The sequence below is a fragment of the Ruditapes philippinarum genome, unplaced genomic scaffold (genome assembly GCF_026571515.1).
Source record: "Ruditapes philippinarum isolate M1 unplaced genomic scaffold, ASM2657151v2 ctg6097_1_1_1_1, whole genome shotgun sequence".
NCBI lineage: Eukaryota > Metazoa > Mollusca > Bivalvia > Venerida > Veneridae > Ruditapes > Ruditapes philippinarum.
This window is the reverse complement of record NW_026853736.1, coordinates 78,691-100,913: the sequence shown is the minus strand read 5'-3', so window position 1 is coordinate 100,913 and position 22,223 is coordinate 78,691. Positions and strand designations below refer to the sequence as shown.

General features: G+C 32.6%; 1 protein-coding gene across 1 annotated transcript; it reads left to right on the top strand.

Moving 5' to 3' along the window:
* On the top strand, nt 1–21,991 carry LOC132737663 (protein-serine O-palmitoleoyltransferase porcupine-like). The gene is made up of 14 exons (XM_060724995.1): nt 1–114; nt 1,817–2,008; nt 7,443–7,601; nt 8,121–8,334; nt 13,126–13,166; nt 13,607–13,794; nt 14,267–14,373; nt 15,919–16,044; nt 16,860–16,960; nt 17,386–17,462; nt 17,783–17,846; nt 18,518–18,603; nt 20,913–21,017; nt 21,583–21,991. The coding sequence occupies exons 2-14, from the start codon at nt 1,879–1,881 to the stop codon at nt 21,679–21,681; spliced, it is 1,497 nt and encodes a 498-aa protein (XP_060580978.1). The 5' UTR covers nt 1–114; nt 1,817–1,878; the 3' UTR covers nt 21,682–21,991.
* Nucleotides 21,992–22,223: the final 232 nt, after the last annotated feature.

The window sequence follows — 22,223 nt, the reverse complement described above, 5'->3', positions numbered from 1 at the left end:
GAGTCCTTCAGTGACTTCGGAATTGTTTGGATATTTTCCAAGAAATTAAATGGCGTGAACAACAACAACAATTAAAACCAATTTTGCCCTTTTTAGATATGGAAATCAATATACGTAAGTTTGGTGGATTAAGCGGCATTCTTATAAATAGTTTTGTCGGTTGCATGCATTAAAAACATTGCATATAGTTGCATACTGAACATTAGGGCGTGGTTTAAGTTGCATTTAATTCGGACAAAACTAATTTTCGGTCAGTTAGTTGTTTGTTTTAGTGTAAAACTTTATTTTATTGATCATTTCAGATTAAAGTTGTCAATCTGAATAAGGCAAAGCCTCAAAGCTAGCACTATGAGAGAAATTATAGCTTAAACACATTTCACTACATATTATGACCATGATTGTTAACTTTTTTTTTCCACACATTTTATGATTACAAATAACTTGAACTGTAAACTTACACTCAACAATATCACACTATTTTAGGTTTTGAAATTTGGCAATTTCATGTTTTAATATGATATCTAAATATAATCTGTCTGTCAGAGAATTCACTTAAAATCCAATTTCGGTATTTATAATTCCATTCTGTGAATTTTTAGGAATTTGCAAGGAAAAGGAAATACGTTAATACTTACTTGAAAACACTGGGATATTACGCGGAAAGTATGAGTGGGGCCAAAGGCCCCGTGAGGGCTGTAGCGCTCTAAGATAACATGTATGACGTGTATCAAGTCAAATGAAATCAAATTAAAAGTAAATGAAAATTTCAAAAAAATTATATATCCTATACGGTATACCTAATGAGCTGTGAAAAAATTCTTAGTTAACTCCTTAGTTAACTGGGAGCCGCCATTTTGAAATCCTTTATAGCTAAATATAGATATCACAGCACTTTTAATGAGCGTCTACATAATATTAATTCAGACTATTGCTAGCAGACGCATGCTAAATAACACTTCCGGTGAAAGAATGATGTACAAAATCAGAAAATAAACATTTATTTCATTCATAAGAACTATAGTAACGATGATAAATGTAGAAAGTTACTTTTAAATCCTTTTTGATAAATTAGCATATTAAAAATAACGTAAAAACAACATATGTGATTAGAGATTAACATAAAATGGCGGACGGGATTAACCAAACGCCGACGCATGCGCAGTGGTCCCTCTTCTGATGATAGGTTGAACACCACCAATTTATTTGTTTCTGTTTACGGTAAAAATACCTGCATTTACTTATTAACGAATTGCATGATAGATCTGGTTAACATGTACAATAAACATGTTATGCTTAATCATAAATCATAAGAGCTTTCCGCGCCATAGGTAGCACCTAATTTCATATTATTTCTCTATATTTTAAGGAAATGACATATTCGAAGAACAAATATACTCACAAATAATGATATTGACGTATTAATCATTCGACCAATTTAAAATAGAAATCCTGTATGCCTATGTACTATGTAATAAATGTTCAACCTCGGTGAGCTCGAACTACCAATCTTTGCACAGGCCCTCCGAGTTTGAGCCAACAAAGTTTGACTGTATATAATTGAATCAGTTAAAATTGTACTTACTTAATGATAAATTCATATTCATCAAACGATCATGAACGCGGTATGTGAGTTCCTTTTCGGGAAAACATAAGTTGGCAAAACTTTGCAGTCCGCGCAGTGTGATCAGGATCCATGCTGTTCGCTTACCAACCCTATTACAAGTAGAGAAACTGATAGCGAACAGCTTGGATGTGCTAACCATTATGTTGGTTTTGTCGTGACACAGCTCATATAATTTGTTTTTGTTTCTTTCAGAGGCAATGGCTTAGTTGTTCACTGTTGTGTAGTATCTAGTGAACAGAAGTCACTGTGGAGTCATGGAGGAAGACATGTATTACGGAGATGGTTTGTCTGATATTGGAGATTTGGGAGATATTGATGAAGATTTATTGAGAGCTTATCTTGACGGAGATGAAGTGAGTCCAGAGATTGAAGAGCTTCTGAAAGGTACATGATGTTGTAAATACTTTCCTTAATCTGCCAATTTTCACAGTGCCTTTACCCATACATGCCATAACGTTCGGATGCCCGGGACAGTCCCGGAAATAAGGTGTCTGTCCCGGAGGTGTCCCGGAGATGATTTATGTCCCGGTAAAAAAAAATCTTAAATAATCTACTTTGATGCAAGAAATTTTACATTTTTATATAATTTTATTGTCAAGTTTTAATAAACTAGTCTAGAACGCTAATTACGAACAATAATCCCCTAACAGCATTGCGATGGTGACACTAATCCTTCGATTGGTATATCTACGTGCCCCTTCCAACAAACAGTTATCGGCAATAATTTTGATTAATTAAAAGATTAATTGTTTACCCCATGTGGCTTCCTGAGCGAAGGTGTCATACACTGTAATTAACAACTGGCCAGTATAAATTTAATCCCCCTGCAGGCAATTAGTGGTCAAACACTGTGAAAATTACCTCTAAATTTGAGGTGATAAAAGCTACAAGTATCAGTGAATGTTTCAGGTAAATGACATGGCTAATTGTCATTACTTAACATAGCTTTATTCTATTCTGTGACTGATTGAATTAACGATGCCTAAATACTTAAAAAAGATAGAAAAACTGTTAATAATTATTAACATTCTGTCTTTTGTTTATGGTGTCATTAAATTTGCCAGTTGTAAATACCGGTAATACAGTATAGCGGTTGTATGCCACTATGTCAATTTTTAAAAAAAAATACGTTTGCTGATCAATGCCCCTCCTCCAAATGAAAAGTGTCCCGGAAATGAGTGTAAAAATTATGGCATGTATGCTTTACCACATGACTTTTTGTGATCTGTGTTGGATAAAGTGAAACATCATTGGAATTTCTGTTAACTGAAACTTGAGAATTCACTGTGCTACTAAAATACTGCTTTTTTCCCCTAGAAACATTCTATGTGTTACTAACTTACACAGTATTGTAATGAGTTGGCTCTACATTTAGTCCCATAAAGAATAATGAAATATTAAAAAAGTTATGAATGAAAGTACTAACAAAACCATTTTTTAGCTCACCTGTCACAAAGTGACAGGGTGAGCTTTTGTGATCGCTTTTCGTCCGGCGTCCGTCCGGCGTCCGTAAACTTTTACTTTAAATGACATCTCCTCATAAACCACTAGGCCAATTTCATCCAAACTTCACAGGAATGTTCCTTTGGTGGTCACCTTTAAAAATTGTTCAAAGAATTTAATTCCATGCAGAACTCTGGTTGCCATGGCAACCGAAAGAAAAAACTTTGAATATCTTCTTTTAAAAAACCCTAAGAGCTAGAGCTTAGATATTTGGCATGAAACATCTTCTAGTAAGTGTCTACCAAGTTTGTTCAAATAAAAGCCCTGGGGTCAAAATTGGCCCCGCCCCAGGGGGTCATTGATTTTCCCTATATGCATATAGTAAAAACTTAAAAAATCTTCTTTTAAAGAACCCAAAGAGCTAGAGCTAAGATATTTAGCATGAAACATGTTCTAATGAGTGTCTACCAAGTTTGTTCAAATAAAAGCCCTGGGGTCAAAATTGGCCCCGCCCCAGGGGGTCATTGATTTTCCATATATGCATATAGTAAAAACTTAAAAAATCTTCTTTTAAATAACTCAAAGAGCTAGAGCTAAGATATTTAGCATCAAACATGTTCTAATAGGTGTCTACCAAGTTTGTTCAAATAAAAGACCTGAGGTCAAAATTGTCCCCGCCCCGGGGTCATTGATTTTCCTTATATGTGTATAGCAAAAACTTAAAATCTTCTTTGAAAAAAACGAAATAGCTAGAGTTTAGATATTAAGCATGTAACATCTTCTAGTAAGTGTCTACAAAGTTTGTTCAAATAAAAGCCCTGGGGTCAAAACTGGCCCCGCCCCAGGGGTGTCATTGTTTTTAACTATTTGTGTATAGTAAAAACTTAAAAAAATCTTCTTTTAAAAAGCCCAATGAGCTAGAGCTTAGATGTTTAGCATGAAACATCTTCTTATGGGTGTCTACCAAGTTTGTTCAAATAAAAGCCCTGGGGTCAAAATTGGCCCCGCCCCAGGGGGTCATTGATTTTCCCTATATGCATATAGTACATAAAACTTAAAAAATCTTCTTTTTAAGAACTCAAAGAGCTAGAGCTAAGATATTTAGCATCAAACATGTTCTAATAGGTGTCTACCAAGTTTGTTCAAAATAAAAGCCCTGGGGTCAAAATTGGCCCCGCCCCGGGGGTCATTGATTTTCTTTTATGTGTATAGTAAATTAAAAACTTAAAAAATCTTCTTTGAAAAAAAACCAAATAGCTAGAGTTTAGATATTAAGCATGAAACATCTTCTAGTGAGTGTCTACAAAGTTTATTCAAATAAAAGACCTGGGGTCAAAATTGGCCCCGCCCCAGGGGGTCATTGATTTTCCTTATATGTGTATTGCAAAAACTAAAAAATCTTCTTTGAAAAAAACCCAAATAGCTAGAGTTTTAGATATTAAGCATGAAACTTCTTCTAGTAAGTGTCTTCAAAGTTTGTTCAAATAAAAGCCCTGGGGTCAAAACTGGTCTCGCCCCAGGGGTGTCATTGTATTTAACTATATGTGTATAGTAAAAAACTTTAAAAAATCTTCTTTAAAAAAACCGAATGAGCTAGAGCTTAGATGTTCAGCATGAAACATCTTCTTATGGGTGTCTACCAAGTTTGTTCAAATAAAAAGCCTTTGGATTAAAATTGGCCCTGCCGGGGGGGGGGGGGGAGGGGGAGGGGGCAGGTCATTGTTTTTCATTATATGTGTGTAGTAAAAACTTAACATCATGAAACATCTTCTAATGGCTGTCTTCCAAGTTTGTTCAAATAAAAGCCCTTGGGTTTAAACTGGCCCCGCTCCAGGGGCCTATATACAGGTGAGCGACCTCAGGGCCATCATGGCCCTCTTGTTTGTATAATATTTCCACCCCATGTAGATCACATGTCAATTGGTATAGGCACATTGATGCCTTTAAGTTAAAATTTTAGGAAATTATAAAGTGCAAAATATATTTTTGCATATGTATTATTTATTTCTAGCTTTGCCACTTGTTTACTTGAATTTTTCTGTAGAATTAATCGAATAAGCTTTGTAATTGACAAGTCACATGAAATGTGAAAAGTTAGCTTCATTTATTAAGCTAAAGAAGTCTGTGAGTATTTGGTTTCAGTTTAAAGTTCTGGAAAGTGAAAATACATTTTTATGCCCCCGCCATATAATGGCAGGGGCATATAGTGTTACCCTGTTCCGTCATTCCGTCATTCCGTCCTTCCGTCCTTCCGTCATCATCAGTTTCCGTTCATTATCTTAATAACCCTTGCACATATTGAACTCAAATTTGACATATGGATATGTCATGATAAAATACAGGTCAAGTTCGAAATTGGTCATGGTTCGATGATTTTTGGCAGAGTTATGCCCCTTTTACATTGAAAATAATATGAAATTTTCAGTTTCCGTTCATTATCTCCCAAACGGTACAAAACATTCAATTCAAAATTGACATATGGATATGTCATGAGAAAATACAGGTCAAGTTCGAAATTGGTCATGGTTCGATGATTTTTGGCAGAGTTATGCCCCTTTTACATTGAAAATAATATGAAATTTTCAGTTTCCGTTCATTATCTCCCAAACGGTACAAAACATTCAATTCAAAATTGACATATGGATATGTCATGAGAAAATACAGGTCAAGTTCGAAATTGGTCATGGTTCGATGATTTTTGGCAGAGTTATGCCCCTTTTACTTTGAAAATAATATGAAATTTTCAGTTTCCGTTCATTATCTCCCCAACTGTACAACACATTCAACTCAAACTTGACATATTGATATGTCATGAGAAAATACAGGTCAAGTTCAAATTTGGTTATGGTTCGATGATTTTTGGCAGAGTTATGCCCCTTTTACTTTGAAAATAATATGAAATTTTCAGTTTCCGTTCATTAACTCCCCAATGGTACAACACATTCAACTCAAACTTGGCATATGGATACGTCAAAGGAATGCGCAGGTCAAGTTCAAATTTGGTCATGGTTCAATGATTTTTGGCAGAGTTATGCCCCTTTCACTTTGAAAATAATATGAAATTTTCAGTTTCTGTTCATTATCTTCCCAATCGTACAACACATTTAGCTCAAACTTGACATATCGATACGTCAAAGGAATGCGCAGGTCAAGTTCAAATTTGGTCATGGTTTGATGATTTTTGGCAGAGTTATGCCCCTTTTACTTTGAAAATAATATGAAATTTTCAGTTTCTGTTTATTATCTCCCCAACAGTATTAAATATTCAACTCAAATTTGACATATTGATACGTCAAAGGAATGCGCAGGTCAATTTCAAATTTGGTCATGTTTCGATGATTTTTGGCAGAGTTATGCCCCTTTCACCTTAAAAATAATATGAAATTTTCAGTTTCCGTTTATTATCTCCCCAACAATATTACACATTCAACTCAAATTTGACATATGGATATGTTTTTGGAATGCGCAGGCCAAGTTCGAATTTGGTCATGGTTCAATGATTTTTGGCAGAGTAATGCCCCTTTCACTTTGAAAATGATATGAAATTTACAGTTTCTGTTCATTATCAACCCAACAGTGTTACATATTCAACTCAAAATTGACATATGGATATGTCAAAGGAATGCGCAGGTCAAGTTGGAATTTGGTCATGGTTCGATGATTTTTTGGCAGAGTTATGTCCCTTTCACTTTGAAAATAATATAGATACATCTTAGGAATAAGCAGTTAAAGTTTGAATTTGGTCGTGGTTCAATGATTTTAGACAAACTTATCTTTCCTGAATGTTGGAAAAATTTTGAACTTTCAGTTTCAGCACTCATACTTTTGTGGAAATGTATATAGCCATTATGTTGGTTACAAATATGCAATATGCTATTTTTAAAAGGTTAAGACTGAATAATTTCAGTGCCTTGATCATTGTATAAAAATGGTTTGTGTTAACATTGAAAAGTTTTAAGGGCTTTGAACTTAGAATGAAAAAAATAATTTGTGCAAACAAATTTGGAACTAAATATTATAACATTTGAAATTTTGGCTGCATGCGGGGGCATCCGTGGCATGATGACACATTTCTAGTTTTTAAAAGAAGTGAAGCATTAAGAATGTATTCATGATATGCTGACTGTCATAGTTCAGAGACAAACTTCACTTGTTTACAAATATACACTCAGAGCCTGTGCCATATTGGAATGTTTATGTGCTACAAAATACAGAATTTTGATATTTTACTGTATTGTGGCCATCAGATGATATTTCTTTTGCAATATACATTTTATTTAAGCTAGGTTTGCAATATTATTTGCATACATGTAAAGTGTAATTCTTTGATATTTACATATACATTTGGTACACATACATTCATTTTAATTTTCAGCATATGGCCAGGAGGCACCAGAGGCACTGTCGCGTGTAACAGTGAAGGAATTGTGGGAAAATTGTTTATCACCAACATTTTTCCAGACTGTAGAGAATCTCCTCCCTCTATTTCTTCTTTGTTTTGTTTTTAAACTGATCTGCTCCTTCTCTAAATCAGGTTTGTTATAAATAAAAAGTTTCTGATTTTTACAATATTTAGCTCCATTTTCATAAGTTAGTATAATTGATAAGCTATAGGAATAAGCAAAGTAAGCTGATGATTTACATAAATTGTCTAATACTTTTAAATAAATGAATCAGAATCAGCATCAGAAAGGTTTTAATCAGCTTATACATATACAAAGATACTTATTTATCTAATTTTAAGCATATACGTACACATGTAATGTACATGTACTAGGGGAGGTAATGCATGTTTAGTTAAAAGCAGCTGTTATAAAAAGTTACTATGTTTATAAATAGCATTTTTGCACAGTGGCTTTAAGATGTTGTCTTATAATAAAAATGTACATTATTGTTAAAATAAACTTGCATGACTTATTACTGCTACGGGCAAGATAATGAAAATGATCATCATCTTAGAGCAATAATGGGTTAGTTCCTATTTAATTTTTAAAAAAGTTAAACATGTACCTGCTGTAAGATAACTACATTATGATCTTCTCTCGTCATACAGGATCTGATGACCAAGATATTCCACCATGGCTAATTCACCTGTCAAGTTTGATGTTTGGACTTCTTGCCCTGCACATGTTTTTCCAGCGGAACCTTTTCTATCTTTTACTGTGTAGTATACTGGCCTTTGCCGTACTGGTGATAACAAACTGGAGGAACCGAGATTATTGTGGCCTCTCACTCTCAGTATTTATCATAGTTTATCTTATTGCCTGGTAAGTGGTATATCATAGTTTATCTTGTTGCCTGGTAAGTGGTATATCATAGTTTATCTTGTTGCCTGGTAAGTGTTATATCATAGTTTATCTTGTTGCTCGGTAAGTGGTATATCATAGTTTATATTGTTGTCTGGTAAGTGTTATATCATAGTTTATCTTGTTGCTCGGTAAGTGGTATATCATAGTTTATATTGTTGTCTGGTAAGTGTTATATCATAGTTTACCTTGTTGCTCGGTAAGTGGTATATCGTAGTTTATCTTGTTGCTCGGTAAGTGATATATCATAGTTTACCTTGTTTGCCTGGTAAGTGGTATATCATAGTTTATCTTGTTGCTCGGTAAGTGGTATATCATAGTTTATCTTGTTGCCTGGTTAGTGGTTTATCATAGTTTATCTTGTTGCCTGGTAAGTGGTATATCATAGTTTATCTTGTTGTCTGGTAAGTGGTTTATCATAGTTTATCTTGTTGCCTGGTAAGTGGTATATCAAAGTTTATCTTGTTGCTTGGTAAGTGGTGTATCATAGTTTATCTTGTTGCCTGGTAAGTGTTATATCATAGTTTACCTTGTTGCCTGATAAGTGGTATATCATAGTTTATCTTGTTGTCTGGTAAGTGGTATATCAAAGTTTATCTTGTTGCCTGGTAAGTGTTATATCAAAGTTTATTTTGTTGCCTGGTAAGTGGTATATCATAGTTTACCTTGTTGCCTGGTAAGTGTTATATCATAGCTGACCTTGTTGCCTGGTTAGTGGTAGATCATAGTTTACCTTGTTGTCTGGTAAGTGGTATATCAAAGTTTATCTTGTTCCTCGGTAAGTGGTATATCATAGTTTATCTTGTTGCTCGGTAAGTGGTAGATCATAGTTTACCTTGTTGTCTGGTAAGTGGTATATCATAGTTTACCTTGTTGTCTGGTAAGTGATATATCAAAGTGTATCTTGTTGCCTGGTAAGTGGTATATCATAGTTTATCTTGTTGCCTGGTTAGTGGTATATCATAGTTTACCTTGTTGTCTGGTAAGTGATATATCATAGTTTACCTTGTTGTCTGGTAAGTGGTATATCATAGTTTACCTTGTTGCCTGGTAAGTGTTATATCATAGTTTATCTTGTTGCTCGGTAAGTGGTATATCATAGTTTATATTGTTGTCTGGTAAGTGGTATATCATAGTTTACCTTGTTGCCTGGTAAGTGTTATATCATAGTTTATCTTGTTGCTCGGTAAGTGGTATATCATAGTTTACCTTGTTGTCTGGTAAGTGGTATATCATAGTTTACCTTGTTGCCTGGTAAGTGGTATATCATAGTTTACCTTGTTGCCTAGTAAGTGGTATATCATAGTTTATCTTGTTGTCTGGTAAGTGGTATATCATAGTTTACCTTGTTGCCTGGTAAGTGGTATATCATAGTTTACCTTGTTGTCTGGTAAGTGGTAGATCATAGTTTACTTTGTTGCCTGGTAAGTGGTATATCATAGTTTATCTTGTTGTCTGGTAAGTGGTAGATCATAGTTTACCTTGTTGTCTAGTAAGTGGTATATCATAGTTTACCTTGTTGCCTGGTAAGTGTTTATATCATAGTTTACCTTGTTGCCTGGTGAGTGGTATATAATAGTTTACCTTGTTGCCTGGTAAGTGGTATATCATAGTTTACCATGTTGTCTGGTAAGTTGTATATCATAGTTTACCTTGTTGCCTGGTAAGTGGTATATCATAGTTTATCTTGTTGTCTGGTAAGTGGTATATCATAGTTTACCTTGTCGCCTGGTAAGTGGTATATCATAGTTTATCTTGTTATTTGGTAAGTGGTATATCATAGTTTACCTTGTTGCCTGGTAAGTGGTATATCATAGTTTACCTTGTTGTCTGGTAAGTGGTATATCATAGTTTATCTTGTTGTCTGGTAAGTGGTATATCATAGTTTACCTTGTCGCCTGATAAGTGGTATATCATAGTTTACCTTGTAATTTGGTAAGTGGTATATCATAGTTTACCTTGTTGTCTGGTAAGTAGTATATCATAGTTTACCTTGTTGCCTGGTAAGTGGTATATCATAGTTTACCTTGTTGCCTGGTAAGTGGTATATCATAGTTTATCTTGTTGTCTGGTAAGTGGTATATCATAGTTTACCTTGTTGCCTGGTAAGTGGTATATCATAGTTTTTACCATGTTGTCTGGTAAGTGGTATATCATAGTTTACCTTGTTGCCTGGTAAGTGGTATATCATAGTTTATCTTGTTGTCTGGTAAGTGGTATATCATAGTTTACCTTGTCGCCTGGTAAGTGGTATATCATAGTTTATCTTGTTATTTGGTAAGTGGTATATCATAGTTTACCTTGTCGCCTGGTAAGTGGTATATCATAGTTTATCTTGTTATTTGGTAAGTGGTATATCATAGTTTACCTTGTTGCCTGGTAAGTGGTATATCATAGTTTACCTTGTTGTCTGGTAAGTGGGTATATCATAGTTTATCTTGTTGTCTGGTAAGTGGTATATCATAGTTTACCTTGTCGCCTGATAAGTGGTATATCATAGTTTACCTTGTAATTTGGTAAGTGGTATATCATAGTTTACCTTGTTGTCTGGTAAGTGGTATATCATAGTTTACCTTGTTGCCTGGTAAGTGGTATATCATAGTTTACCTTGTTGCCTGGTAAGTGGTATATCATAGTTTATCTTGTTGTCTGGTAAGTGGTATATCATAGTTTACCTTGTTGTCTGGTGAGTGGTATATCATAGTTTATCTTGTTGCCTGGTAAGTGGTATATCATAGTTTACCTTGTTGTCTGGTAAGTGGTATATCATAGTTTATCTTGTTGTCTGGTAAGTGGTATATCATAGTTTACCTTGTCGCCTGATAAGTGGTATATCATAGTTTACCTTGTAATTTGGTAAGTGGTATATCATAGTTTACCTTGTTGTCTGGTAAGTGGTATATCATAGTTTACCTTGTTGTCTGGTAAGTGGTATATCATAGTTTATCTTGTTGTCTGGTAAGTGGTATATAATAGTTTACCTTGTCGCCTGGTAAGTGGTATATCATAGTTTATCTTGTTGTCTGGTAAGTGGTATATCATAGTTTACCTTGTCGCCTGGTAAGTGGTATATAATAGTTTACCTTGTCGCCTGGTAAGTGGTATATCATAGTTTACCTTGTCGCCTGGTAAGTGGTATATAATAGTTTACCTTGTCGCCTGGTAAGTGGTATATCATAGTTTATCTTGTTGTCTGGTAAGTGGTATATCATAGTTTACCTTGTCGCCTGGTAAGTGGTATATCATAGTTTACCTTGTCGCCTGGTAAGTGGTATATCATAGTTTACCTTGTTGTCTGGTAAGTGGTATATCATAGTTTATCTTGTTGTCTGGTAAGTGGTATATCATAGTTTACCTTGTCGCCTGATAAGTGGTATATCATAGTTTACCTTGTAATTTGGTAAGTGGTATATCATAGTTTACCTTGTTGTCTGGTAAGTGGTATATCATAGTTTACCTTGTTGCCTGGTAAGTGGTATATCATAGTTTACCTTGTTGCCTGGTAAGTGGTATATTCATAGTTTATCTTGTTGTCTGGTAAGTGGTATATCATAGTTTACCTTGTTGTCTGGTGAGTGGTATATCATAGTTTATCTTGTTGCCTGGTAAGTGGTATATCATAGTTTACCTTGTTGTCTGGTAAGTGGTATATCATAGTTTATCTTGTTGTCTGGTAAGTGGTATATCATAGTTTACCTTGTCGCCTGATAAGTGGTATATCATAGTTTACCTTGTAATTTGGTAAGTGGTATATCATAGTTTACCTTGTTGTCTGGTAAGTGGTATATCATAGTTTACCTTGTTGTCTGGTAAGTGGTATATCATAGTTTATCTTGTTGTCTGGTAAGTGGTATATAATAGTTTACCTTGTCGCCTGGTAAGTGGTATATCATAGTTTATCTTGTTGTCTGGTAAGTGGTATATCATAGTTTACCTTGTCGCCTGGTAAGTGGTATATAATAGTTTACCTTGTCGCCTGGTAAGTGGTATATCATATAGTTTACCTTGTCGCCTGGTAAGTGGTATATCATAGTTTACCTTGTCGCCTGGTAAGTGGTATATCATAGTTTATCTTGTTGTCTGGTAAGTGGTATATCATAGTTTACCTTGTCGCCTGGTAAGTGGTATATCATAGTTTACCTTGTCGCCTGGTAAGTGGTATATCATAGCTGACCTTGTTGCATGGTAAGTGGTATATCATAGTTTACCTTGTTGCTTAACAATGTTTGGTTATAAATGCTTGCCAGTATCTGTTAATATATTGTGTTGAACTATAAGAATCTTAGACTCACTGCTGGTACAGAACAGAATATCTAGCTCAAGGGTAATTGGCCATACAGTTACAATGTACCGGAAAACATATTTAGAAATCCTCTGATGTGAGACTTTAGATATTTCAAATGTTGCAATGCCAAGAAGACCTCTTACAATACATACATTGATTATGCTATCCCCATCCTGGTGTCTTATGTTTCATTGACTTATAAAAGAAATTTGTTAAAAAAAGTCCAGAGCTTAACTTTTAAATAATACATCTGGTGGGTAACTTTTCGCTATTTTACAAAATCATTTCTTAATTTGGATCTTAATTTGGATCCAGCTTTTGTTGATTCTGTGAAATGAGTCTGCTGTACATTTTCCCCCAGTAGAAACATCTCAATAATTTTTGTGTTAGATGACAGATTCTAAATAATTCAATGTGATACATTGTTTCGTATTTTTCTTTAAATAAATTCAGTTTTTTATTTTCAGTGAATTTCTTATGGACAAAACTGTCTGGCACAGTATTAGAGGTAAGGCAGAATAATTATAAACTCTGTATTGGATTATTAGATTTATTCTTTATTTATCTAAAGTTGCATGCCTTCATGTGTATAAAGAAGTTTTTTGAAATATCAAGAATGCCACTTTCCATGTTACTTCAAAATTGGAAACAAAAGCATTTCCTATTTTTATCACCGTATTTGAACTAATAGAGTAAGAGCCATATCTGCATATTTTGACATGTTCTATGTAATTTCTGTGGATACCTTGACTTTTATCACATGACATCCTGCTTTAATGCCATGTGTATGTTTCAAGTTTGGGGGCCATACCTAAATATAAAGCATAGATATGGAATCTATGGAAGCTGAAAGGTTCTGTCTTCAAGATTGTTTTATTACGCTATGGCACTATGAAGGATATTACATTAAAAACAAGCAACATTAAGTTATATAATTTTTTTTTTCAGGGGCACAGATTATTTTATCTATGAAGATAATAGGGCTTGCGTTTGATCTCAGTACAGGTGTGATGATCGAGTTCCCGAGTGTATTTGCTTTTTTCGGCTACAATTTTTGTGTAGGAACAGTTATATTTGGGCCGTGGATCAGCTTTTCTGAATATAAACATATACTGTCTCAGCATAAAAGACCAATGGTAAATATCTATAGTATATTTTACCTCTGCATTATTATCCTATGTATAAATTTGTATAGGAACACCGATATTTGAAAATTAGTTAAGTACTTTATTAGTTTTACAAAGGTTTTTGAAAGACAATATGGTCAAGTTTTAACAGTTGTAAGCTTACATGACCTGAATAGCTGTGCAAGGGTTTTATAATAGACATGGTCATATAACCAGTTTGTATATAAAATCTTTATAACTAATTTTACTGCACATAGATTTGATGAAAATAGAAAATTTATTATTAAAATTTAATAAATCAATAGCAGCTCTGTATAATTATAGATAATATAAAATAAAAAAGTCATAATTATCCAATGAAAATCAGTAGTACAAATGCATATATAAATGAATTAATATATAAATATATATATAAGATGTGTGTAAGATTGGCCTTTGTATAAAGTAATATTGTGTTATCTTATTTATATTTGTCTTTCAGAAAGTATTTTGGGTTTTAAAAGTACTGTTTAGTTTGATATGTGCCCTGTTATGTGTTGTGTGCTCTACTTGCCTTGTACACTGGCTTATACTGGATACAAACTTTAAGTAAGTTGTTTTATCTATCATATAGTTTCATCATCAAGTCATCACATGATCGCTTTTTAGCTCGACTATACGAAGTATATGGAGAGCTGTCCTACTCGCCCCGGCGTCGGCGTCCAGATTTCAGATTAAAGTTTTGGTGCAGTAAGATATTTTTCACTATAACTTTGTCATTTCTTAAGGGATCAACTTCAAACTTCAAATATATGTTCCTTATCATCAACCACATCTTATGTGACAAGCTTCATAACTCTAGCACCAATATTTTCAGATTTATCTCCCCTTGAACTTAGAATTTTCCTTTAAAAATACTATTTTTTACTGTTACTTCTTTATTTTTCTTAAGGGATCAACCTCATACTTCAAATATATGTACCTTATCATCATCCCCATCTTATGCGACAAGGTTCATAACTTTAACACCAATATTTTCAGATTTATCTCCCCTTGAACTTAGAATTTCTTTAAAAAATATTATTTTTTTACTGTAACTTATTTATTTCTAAAGGGATCAACTTCATACTTCAAATAAATGTACCTTATCATCATCCACATCTTATGTGTTAATGTTCATAACTCTAGCACCAATATTGCAAGAATTATCTCCCCATCAACTTAGATTTTTTTTCTAGAAAAATGTTATTTTTACTATAACTTTTTTAGTTTTAAAGGTATCTACCTCAAACTTCAAATACTTATTCCTTATAATCAATTATATTTTATGTGACAATGTTCATAACTCTTGAAGTAATTTTTACAGATTTATTTCTCTTTGAACTTAGGATTTTCTTTAAGAAATATTATAACTTTGTTACTTTTTAAGGTATCTACTTCAAACTTCAAATATATACTTCTTATCATTACATGCATGTTGTGTGACAAGGTTCATAACTCTAGTGTGACTATTTCTAGAATTATTTCCCTTGATCTTGGAATTTAGTTTAACAAATGTTATTTTTTTACTATAACTTAATACATAATTATACATAATTGATTTTTCTTTCATAGTTTTGTCCTCCTTACTGCGTCCAGTATTTTATTAGTCGAGCTTGGCTGTCTCCTGTGACAGCTCTTGTTAACTAAGATGTTAAATAATTTTTAAAAGTTAATAATTATACATCATTCATATGAATTATGACCTAACTTACACTTTTTGAAGTCATTATACTAACAGTATATAACAAGATATTTTTTTCATTTTTCTGTTTTGAGTTTATTTATACTTGCCAATGGTTGTCCATATTGGGGAGTCCAATTATTTTAGATTTTTGAGGATAGTGTAATATATAAAAAGAAGCAGCAATTTCAGAAGCTTCTCCTGCTTCTTTGGTGTGCCAAGTATTAAACACTCATACATGGGACATCGATTTAAAGTCTCATCTGAAAGACTGTAAGTAATTTTAGCAACAACCACTAAAAATAAAGAATGTTCTAGTTTAAATTCATGAAAAAAAATCTGTGATATGTCCACTTCATAAATTAAGAGATAGAATGTGTAAGGGTGGAATATTCATGTTTGGAAATAATTTTGTAAATTTATAATTTCAGATGGATTGTTGCATATAGAGATGCCCAGTCATTTAGGTTTAGTCATTATTTTGTCAGCTTTTTATCTGAGGTTACAGTTATACTATGTGGTCTTGGTGCGACACACCTTAATGATGATGTTAGATGGTAGGTTACAGATTCAGATTGCTTTTATATTTTCTTTATTTAGATCAATTTAAAGTGGATTGGTCTGTGATGGATAATCTGAAATAACAGTAATGTTGATAGTTTTTAGTATCCTACATGAAAACTAACTACAAAAAAGTTAAATATGAATATTGTTGGTAAATGTGAGATTCAATACGACATCAATATATAGTAGATAATAAAGTATTCAAGAACAAAATATTGTTATTCATTGTAGAAATTTTCATACCAATCAATTTAGAACTCTATGAACAGTTTGTTTGCCAGAGACATTTCATAATAATATATCAATAATATATTTTAATTGTTTATATCCATATTTGAAATACTTACGGAAAATGTGCCCTTAGTAGACCTGTCCACAAGCTCATTATCTTAAATAGAATTGTCCATCTTTTAGTCTGGACAATATACCATTTATAATTTTTAGGGAAAATTTCAATATATATACAGGCTGAATAGCAATCAGTGTAGACCATGATAAGATGGCACAGATGTACTGGCTGATATAGGTCTGCACTGGTCACATGGGTGGAATCTGTTGCAATTAGCCTGTAACTGGGAGGGGTGAATTTTGTCTCTGATGAAGTTTCTTTCTCATATTGATAGGGAATCATTATTAAAACTTTTTGTTTAAAATTTCTAGTGTCATTGAAATCAGTGTCATAGTGCCATTTTACTATGCTACACATACATAAAAATTTAGATTTAGAAGATGTTGATCTAGATTGATATTTTGTAATATTCTGTCCATATTGAATACCTGATAATGATGTATAATATTAAACTTTCAGGGACCTAAGAGTTAGCAAACCTTATCATATAGAAGTACCTAGATCATTAGTAGAGGTGGTAACAAATTGGAACATCCCAATGCATACTTGGCTTAAAAATTGTAAGCATCTTTATTTCTCTCTTTTCTTCTTCAATTCAGAATGATATAGTTGTCATTTGCTTGATTTATTTTACCCTTTAGTTTAAACATATTTATTTAATCTTTGATTGTGATAAAAGCTTTGACCTACATGGCTGAGTGGTTAAGGTTGCTGACTTCAAATCACTTGCCCCTAACCTCTGTAGGTTAGAATCCCGCTAGGAACTTTAGATACTTTTGTTTGACAAAGCTATCAAGCTAGCTTACTACTCAGGTGATGGCTTGTGCCTGAAATAATACATGAAAGAGCATATGAGGTTTTTGCCCACCAGTAAAGCTGGAAAGTTGCCATATAACCTTTACAGTGCTGATGTGACTTAAAAGCTTGAGCTTATTTGTCTGTTGTCATGTAAAGTTCTGAAATTGGTATTCTTTTTTCTTTGCAGATGTTTTCAAATCAGCTCGTCCACTTGGAAATTTTGCAGCAATATTTCTTACATATGTAGCAAGTGCTCTTTTACATGTAAGTTAAAAGTTTATTACTGTTGTAATGAAATACTATACATGTCAAATTAGGGATTAACTTAATTTCTGAGTTCATGAATTTATTTTTATTTTTCCGTTGGAAAGTATTTGCATGTTGTAATTCTTGATAGAGTTTTCAGAAAGTTATAAAAATTTGATAAATCATTTCAATTAAAGAAAATAAAGTTTTGATAGACCCTACATATTTTATGCAAGGAAAAAGATTCTGCTCTTTTTGCAAGTTGATTGTTTTTTCTTTATTATAATTTTGTTTTAATAATGTGTTGCAATGGTTATATAATTATTTATTTATTTCAGGGTTTAAATTTTCAACTAGCAGCTGTATTATTATCACTGGGTGTTTATACCTATGTAGAATATGGTATGTTACTTTTGTTATTGTTGCTGTTCACATGAAATTGAATTGGAATATAACATTACATTTGTACTTGAAGTGTATTTTACAAAAAAGCCAAAAAAAAAACACTCAAATACAAAATGTCTAATTCTTTGGTTGTCTACACTGAATTATTTAATTTATATGGGAAATTTTGAAGTTACTTGTGGTACTTCATACTGGAATGATTATGCACTCAATCAAGATCTCTCAAAAGACAACAGGCAGATATAAAATGAAAACTGAGTGAATTCAACAGCAAGTCTTAAACATACTGATAAGCATTATTCATAAACCACTTAAAAGAAAAAATCTGGAATGTTGGTTGGCAGGCAGGCACCTAGGCATAATATTATATAAGTCTGTAATTTCAACTTCATTTTTCAATTGTTTTTTAATTAATTGTTACAGTTTAATTGTTACCAAGTGCCCTGGCATAAATTGTCAGGAGTTAAAAATTTGATCATTTTTGGCAGCCCCTGTGCTTTTTTTTTCAGGCATGTAAAAATTGCAGAAAATCTGGTTTGGTGACTATATCCAGTCACTTTTAGTTAACTTGATATTACATTATTATTATAAATCTTCAGCCTTATTCAATTTCATGCTAATATGTAATCAATTCTTATACTAGTATAATGTTTTTTTCTGCTTTTCAGTATTTAGAAATAAATTGTCAGTTATATTTGATGCCTGTATAAAAGCTAGAAGATGTAAAGAAGGCTGTGGACATGCTTATAAATATGTAAGTAATGCTTATATATTCTAATGTTTTATTTGTAGAATTATTGGTATAGATTTTTCTTGAGTGATTAAGAAATATAATAGTGATTAAGAAATAAAAAGAGAAATTTTGTTGGTTTGGTGTAATCACAACTCTTCAGACAGAATAGAATATATTTCACTCTAATGAAAGAATTTCATGTATGTTTTAAACATATTTATTTAAGCTTGATTGCAAAACAAGTTCTTGCAACTTACATTAATCTCACTTTCGAGTCTGCTGCCTGGAACCAACCAGCACTGGTGTAATATGAAGAAACATGGTCGTGACCTGATTAGGGCTCAAACCCATGATCCCTGGGTTGAGAGATAGACACCTTAGCCACAGCTCCCCTTAATTACATGCATTATTATGTTCACAAAATTGTTTTGGTTATGTGTGATGAATCTTACATTCTCTGTAACAAATTATAAAACAAACAGGATTTGTATTTTATAACGGTTAATAAGTATCTTCCACAAATATATATATTTTATAACAATTCATGAAAAATTACAAGGAATCCAAATATTTGTTTTATAACTATTTGTGAAAAACTACTAATTGATTTATATTGATATGGGAATTAGTACAACTTCATCTATAAAATTCATCTTGTTTGTTATATCTTATAATCTGATACAGAGAAGTTTGCATATATTTAAATTCAAAGTATTTTTCCAAATAAGAACATACCATAGACTTCGAATTTGTTCATACTTATAATATGTACCCTTCGTATATGATTAGTTTATGTTATTTGAAAATATTGTATTTTATGAGTGTAAGCAGAATTTTAAAAAAAAATTATAATTCTGCTATCATAGGAAATAAATTTCTCCATAATTATACAGCTTAATTCTTTTACTGCTAAAGCTCATAAATACATGCTTAGGTTTTATCCTGGAATTCATGTCAGTGAAAATTTTCCTTACAACGATGCATTGGTTGTATAGATTACCAGTACTTTATCAAGGGAGGTAATATTGTAATATAGTTTCTGTTATTTTGTGTCACTTGGAATTTGTGGCTAATCAATCAAAACAAAATTAGCTTTAACCTTAGAACAATCTTCACGTCTGCTATATATAGTTGATGTATAATGTTGCTATTTACATGTCCTAACATCATTCAGTAAATCACAGATCATTGTATATATAGGATATTCAATTCTTTTCTCTAAATACAGGATTTATTTTCTTGGAGTGGTATGAAAATAAGTATTTCATGATATGATAATTTTCATACCACAAGAGGATAATATATCCTATATTTATAGAAGAAAAAAAAATAATTTTCTGGTTATTAATTTCCATTAATTTTTGTGTAGAATTTAAAAGAAAGAAGTCTGGTAAGACACCAGTGAAAATACGGAAAATATGTTTCATTTCAATGAAAAATGAATTTTTATATTGAAAATAAGGAAAATAAAAATACACATTTTATATTATCAACAATAATTCATCTACAATTATATTATTATAAAAATTGTTAAGTTTGGTCAGTCATTCTGTATGTCTGTTGGAACAAATTTAATGTTGGCCATACTGTCTTTGTTCTACTTGTATATGCTAAAAGGGTTTTTTCTCAGACACAAAATTCATCTGGCCTAGACATTTAATTTCAACATATTTTAATTTACTTGTGGAATTAAACATTATAGGCCTTTGCCACCAGTATTGAGCCAAGCTAGCCTGCACATCCGTGCAGTCTTGACAAGGCTCTATCCAGTTCGTAGCTCAATTTTTGAATTTGCTTATAAAATCAATGAATACTCAAATGGGCTATCCCAAGTTTTAAAGCAGGTAAAATCAGTTACACAAATTCAGTTGGTTAAGGGTGAAATAAAAAATTTTGGAGTACAGCATTTGTAATTTTCGAACTGAGTTGGTTCTTTATAGTCATCCATATGTGATAACATGCAGCATTTGTGAATTATTAACTGATCTTCTTCTTAATAGAGTCAACGATATGTGATAACATACAGCATTTAAAATTTATAAACTGAGTTTGTTCTTTATAGTCATCCATTTCATGCATATGTGGTAACATACAGCATTTGTGATTTATGAACGCATCTTGTTCTTTCTAGAGTCATCCATATGTGATAACAAACAGCATTTGTGATTTATGAACTGATCTTGTTCTTTCTAGAGTCATCCATATGTGATAACAAACAGCATTTGTGATTTATGAACTGATCTTGTTCTTAATAGAGTCATTTATATGTGACAACATACAGCAATAACATACATCATTTGTGATTTATGAACGCATCTTGTTCTTTCTAGAGTCATCCATATGTGATAACAGCTAACCTGTTATTTGGCAGTGTTGCTGTATTTCATCTTGCCTATCTTGGCCTTATGTTTGATCACAGCTCTAGTGAAGAATCTGTAAGTAATTTTTCATCCTGTTTTCAAGTTTTAAAGTGGCATGTCTCAAGAAGAGTAAAATATTACTTGAAAAAAATATCAAACAAAAGAAATATATATTTATAACTGAAAATAATTATAGATATTTGAAATTCAGGTGAAAATTTGAATATATTATGCAAAATATGACAGAAGAAACTAGTTTAATCACCATTTTCTACCCCATGACTAGACGAGTATGAGAAATTTCAGCCCATTTTGACAAAAAATAGGCCATTTCTGTAGATTGTAATTTCTTTTAATGAAAGCTAAGTCACTTCATTTGTACATTTAAAAAAAATGTGTATCCCTCAGAATAATTTTTCTAAGTTTTTCATCAATATTAATGTCAAACACTGGGTGTAAGTAATAATAGCACAGGAATTGGCTACTAGTTTGGCTCCAACATGCAGTGAGATCAGACTGCCAACTCTACACTAGTGACTACTTCATCATAAGGTTTTGTTGAATAGTTGATTGGCTATTAAAGCAAAAATGCTGTTTTGGATCTTGTGCACAAATATATAGATGCTCTTGTTTATTTCAGGGCTACAGTATGGAACATACACTAAGCAAATGGTCTTCTCTGAACTATCTAAGTCACTGGGTTATCCTTGGGACTTTCCTATTCCATGTGATTATATGATTATGATTGGATAATATTAAGACATGTGACTTTTGTCTGTCATATTATTGGATAACAAAATAATATGATATTTGTCTGTTATTATCCCCCGCCGAAAATTTTCGGCGGAGGATATAGTAATAGTCTCCGTCCGTCCGTCCGTCCGTCCGACCTTCCGTCCTTCCGTCCGTCCGTCCTTCCGTCCGAAATTTTTGTCCGGAGCATATCTCTAAAAGTATTTGAGTTATCAACTTGAAACTTCATAGGTGGATAGACCTCATTGAGGAGGAGTGCAGTGCACAAGAATGATAACTCTACCTTGCATGATTTTTGAGTTTATTGCCTTTGTTATTTTTCAAAATTGATTTTTGTCCAGAGCATAACTCCAAAAGCCTATCAGATATTTAACATGAAACTTCATAGGTGCATAGATCTCACTCAGGAGGTGTGCAGTGCACAAGAAATGATAACTCTTCCTTTCATAATTTTTTGAGTTATTGCCCTTTGTTATTTTTCATACCTAATTTTTCACCTGAGTGGAGCATAACTCAAAAAGTGTTTGA

Bases quoted from the DNA above. Each gene is read 5' to 3' on its own strand.
- LOC132737663 (XM_060724995.1), top strand. From the start codon at position 1,879: ATGGAGGAAGACATGTATTACGGAGATGGTTTGTCTGATATTGGAGAT. The intron at 8,335-13,125 runs GTAAGTGGTATA...TTTTATTTTCAG, and splicing joins ATAGTTTATCTTATTGCCTG to TGAATTTCTTATGGACAAAA. The intron at 18,604-20,912 runs GTAAGTAATGCT...TGTTCTTTCTAG, and splicing joins GTGGACATGCTTATAAATAT to AGTCATCCATATGTGATAAC.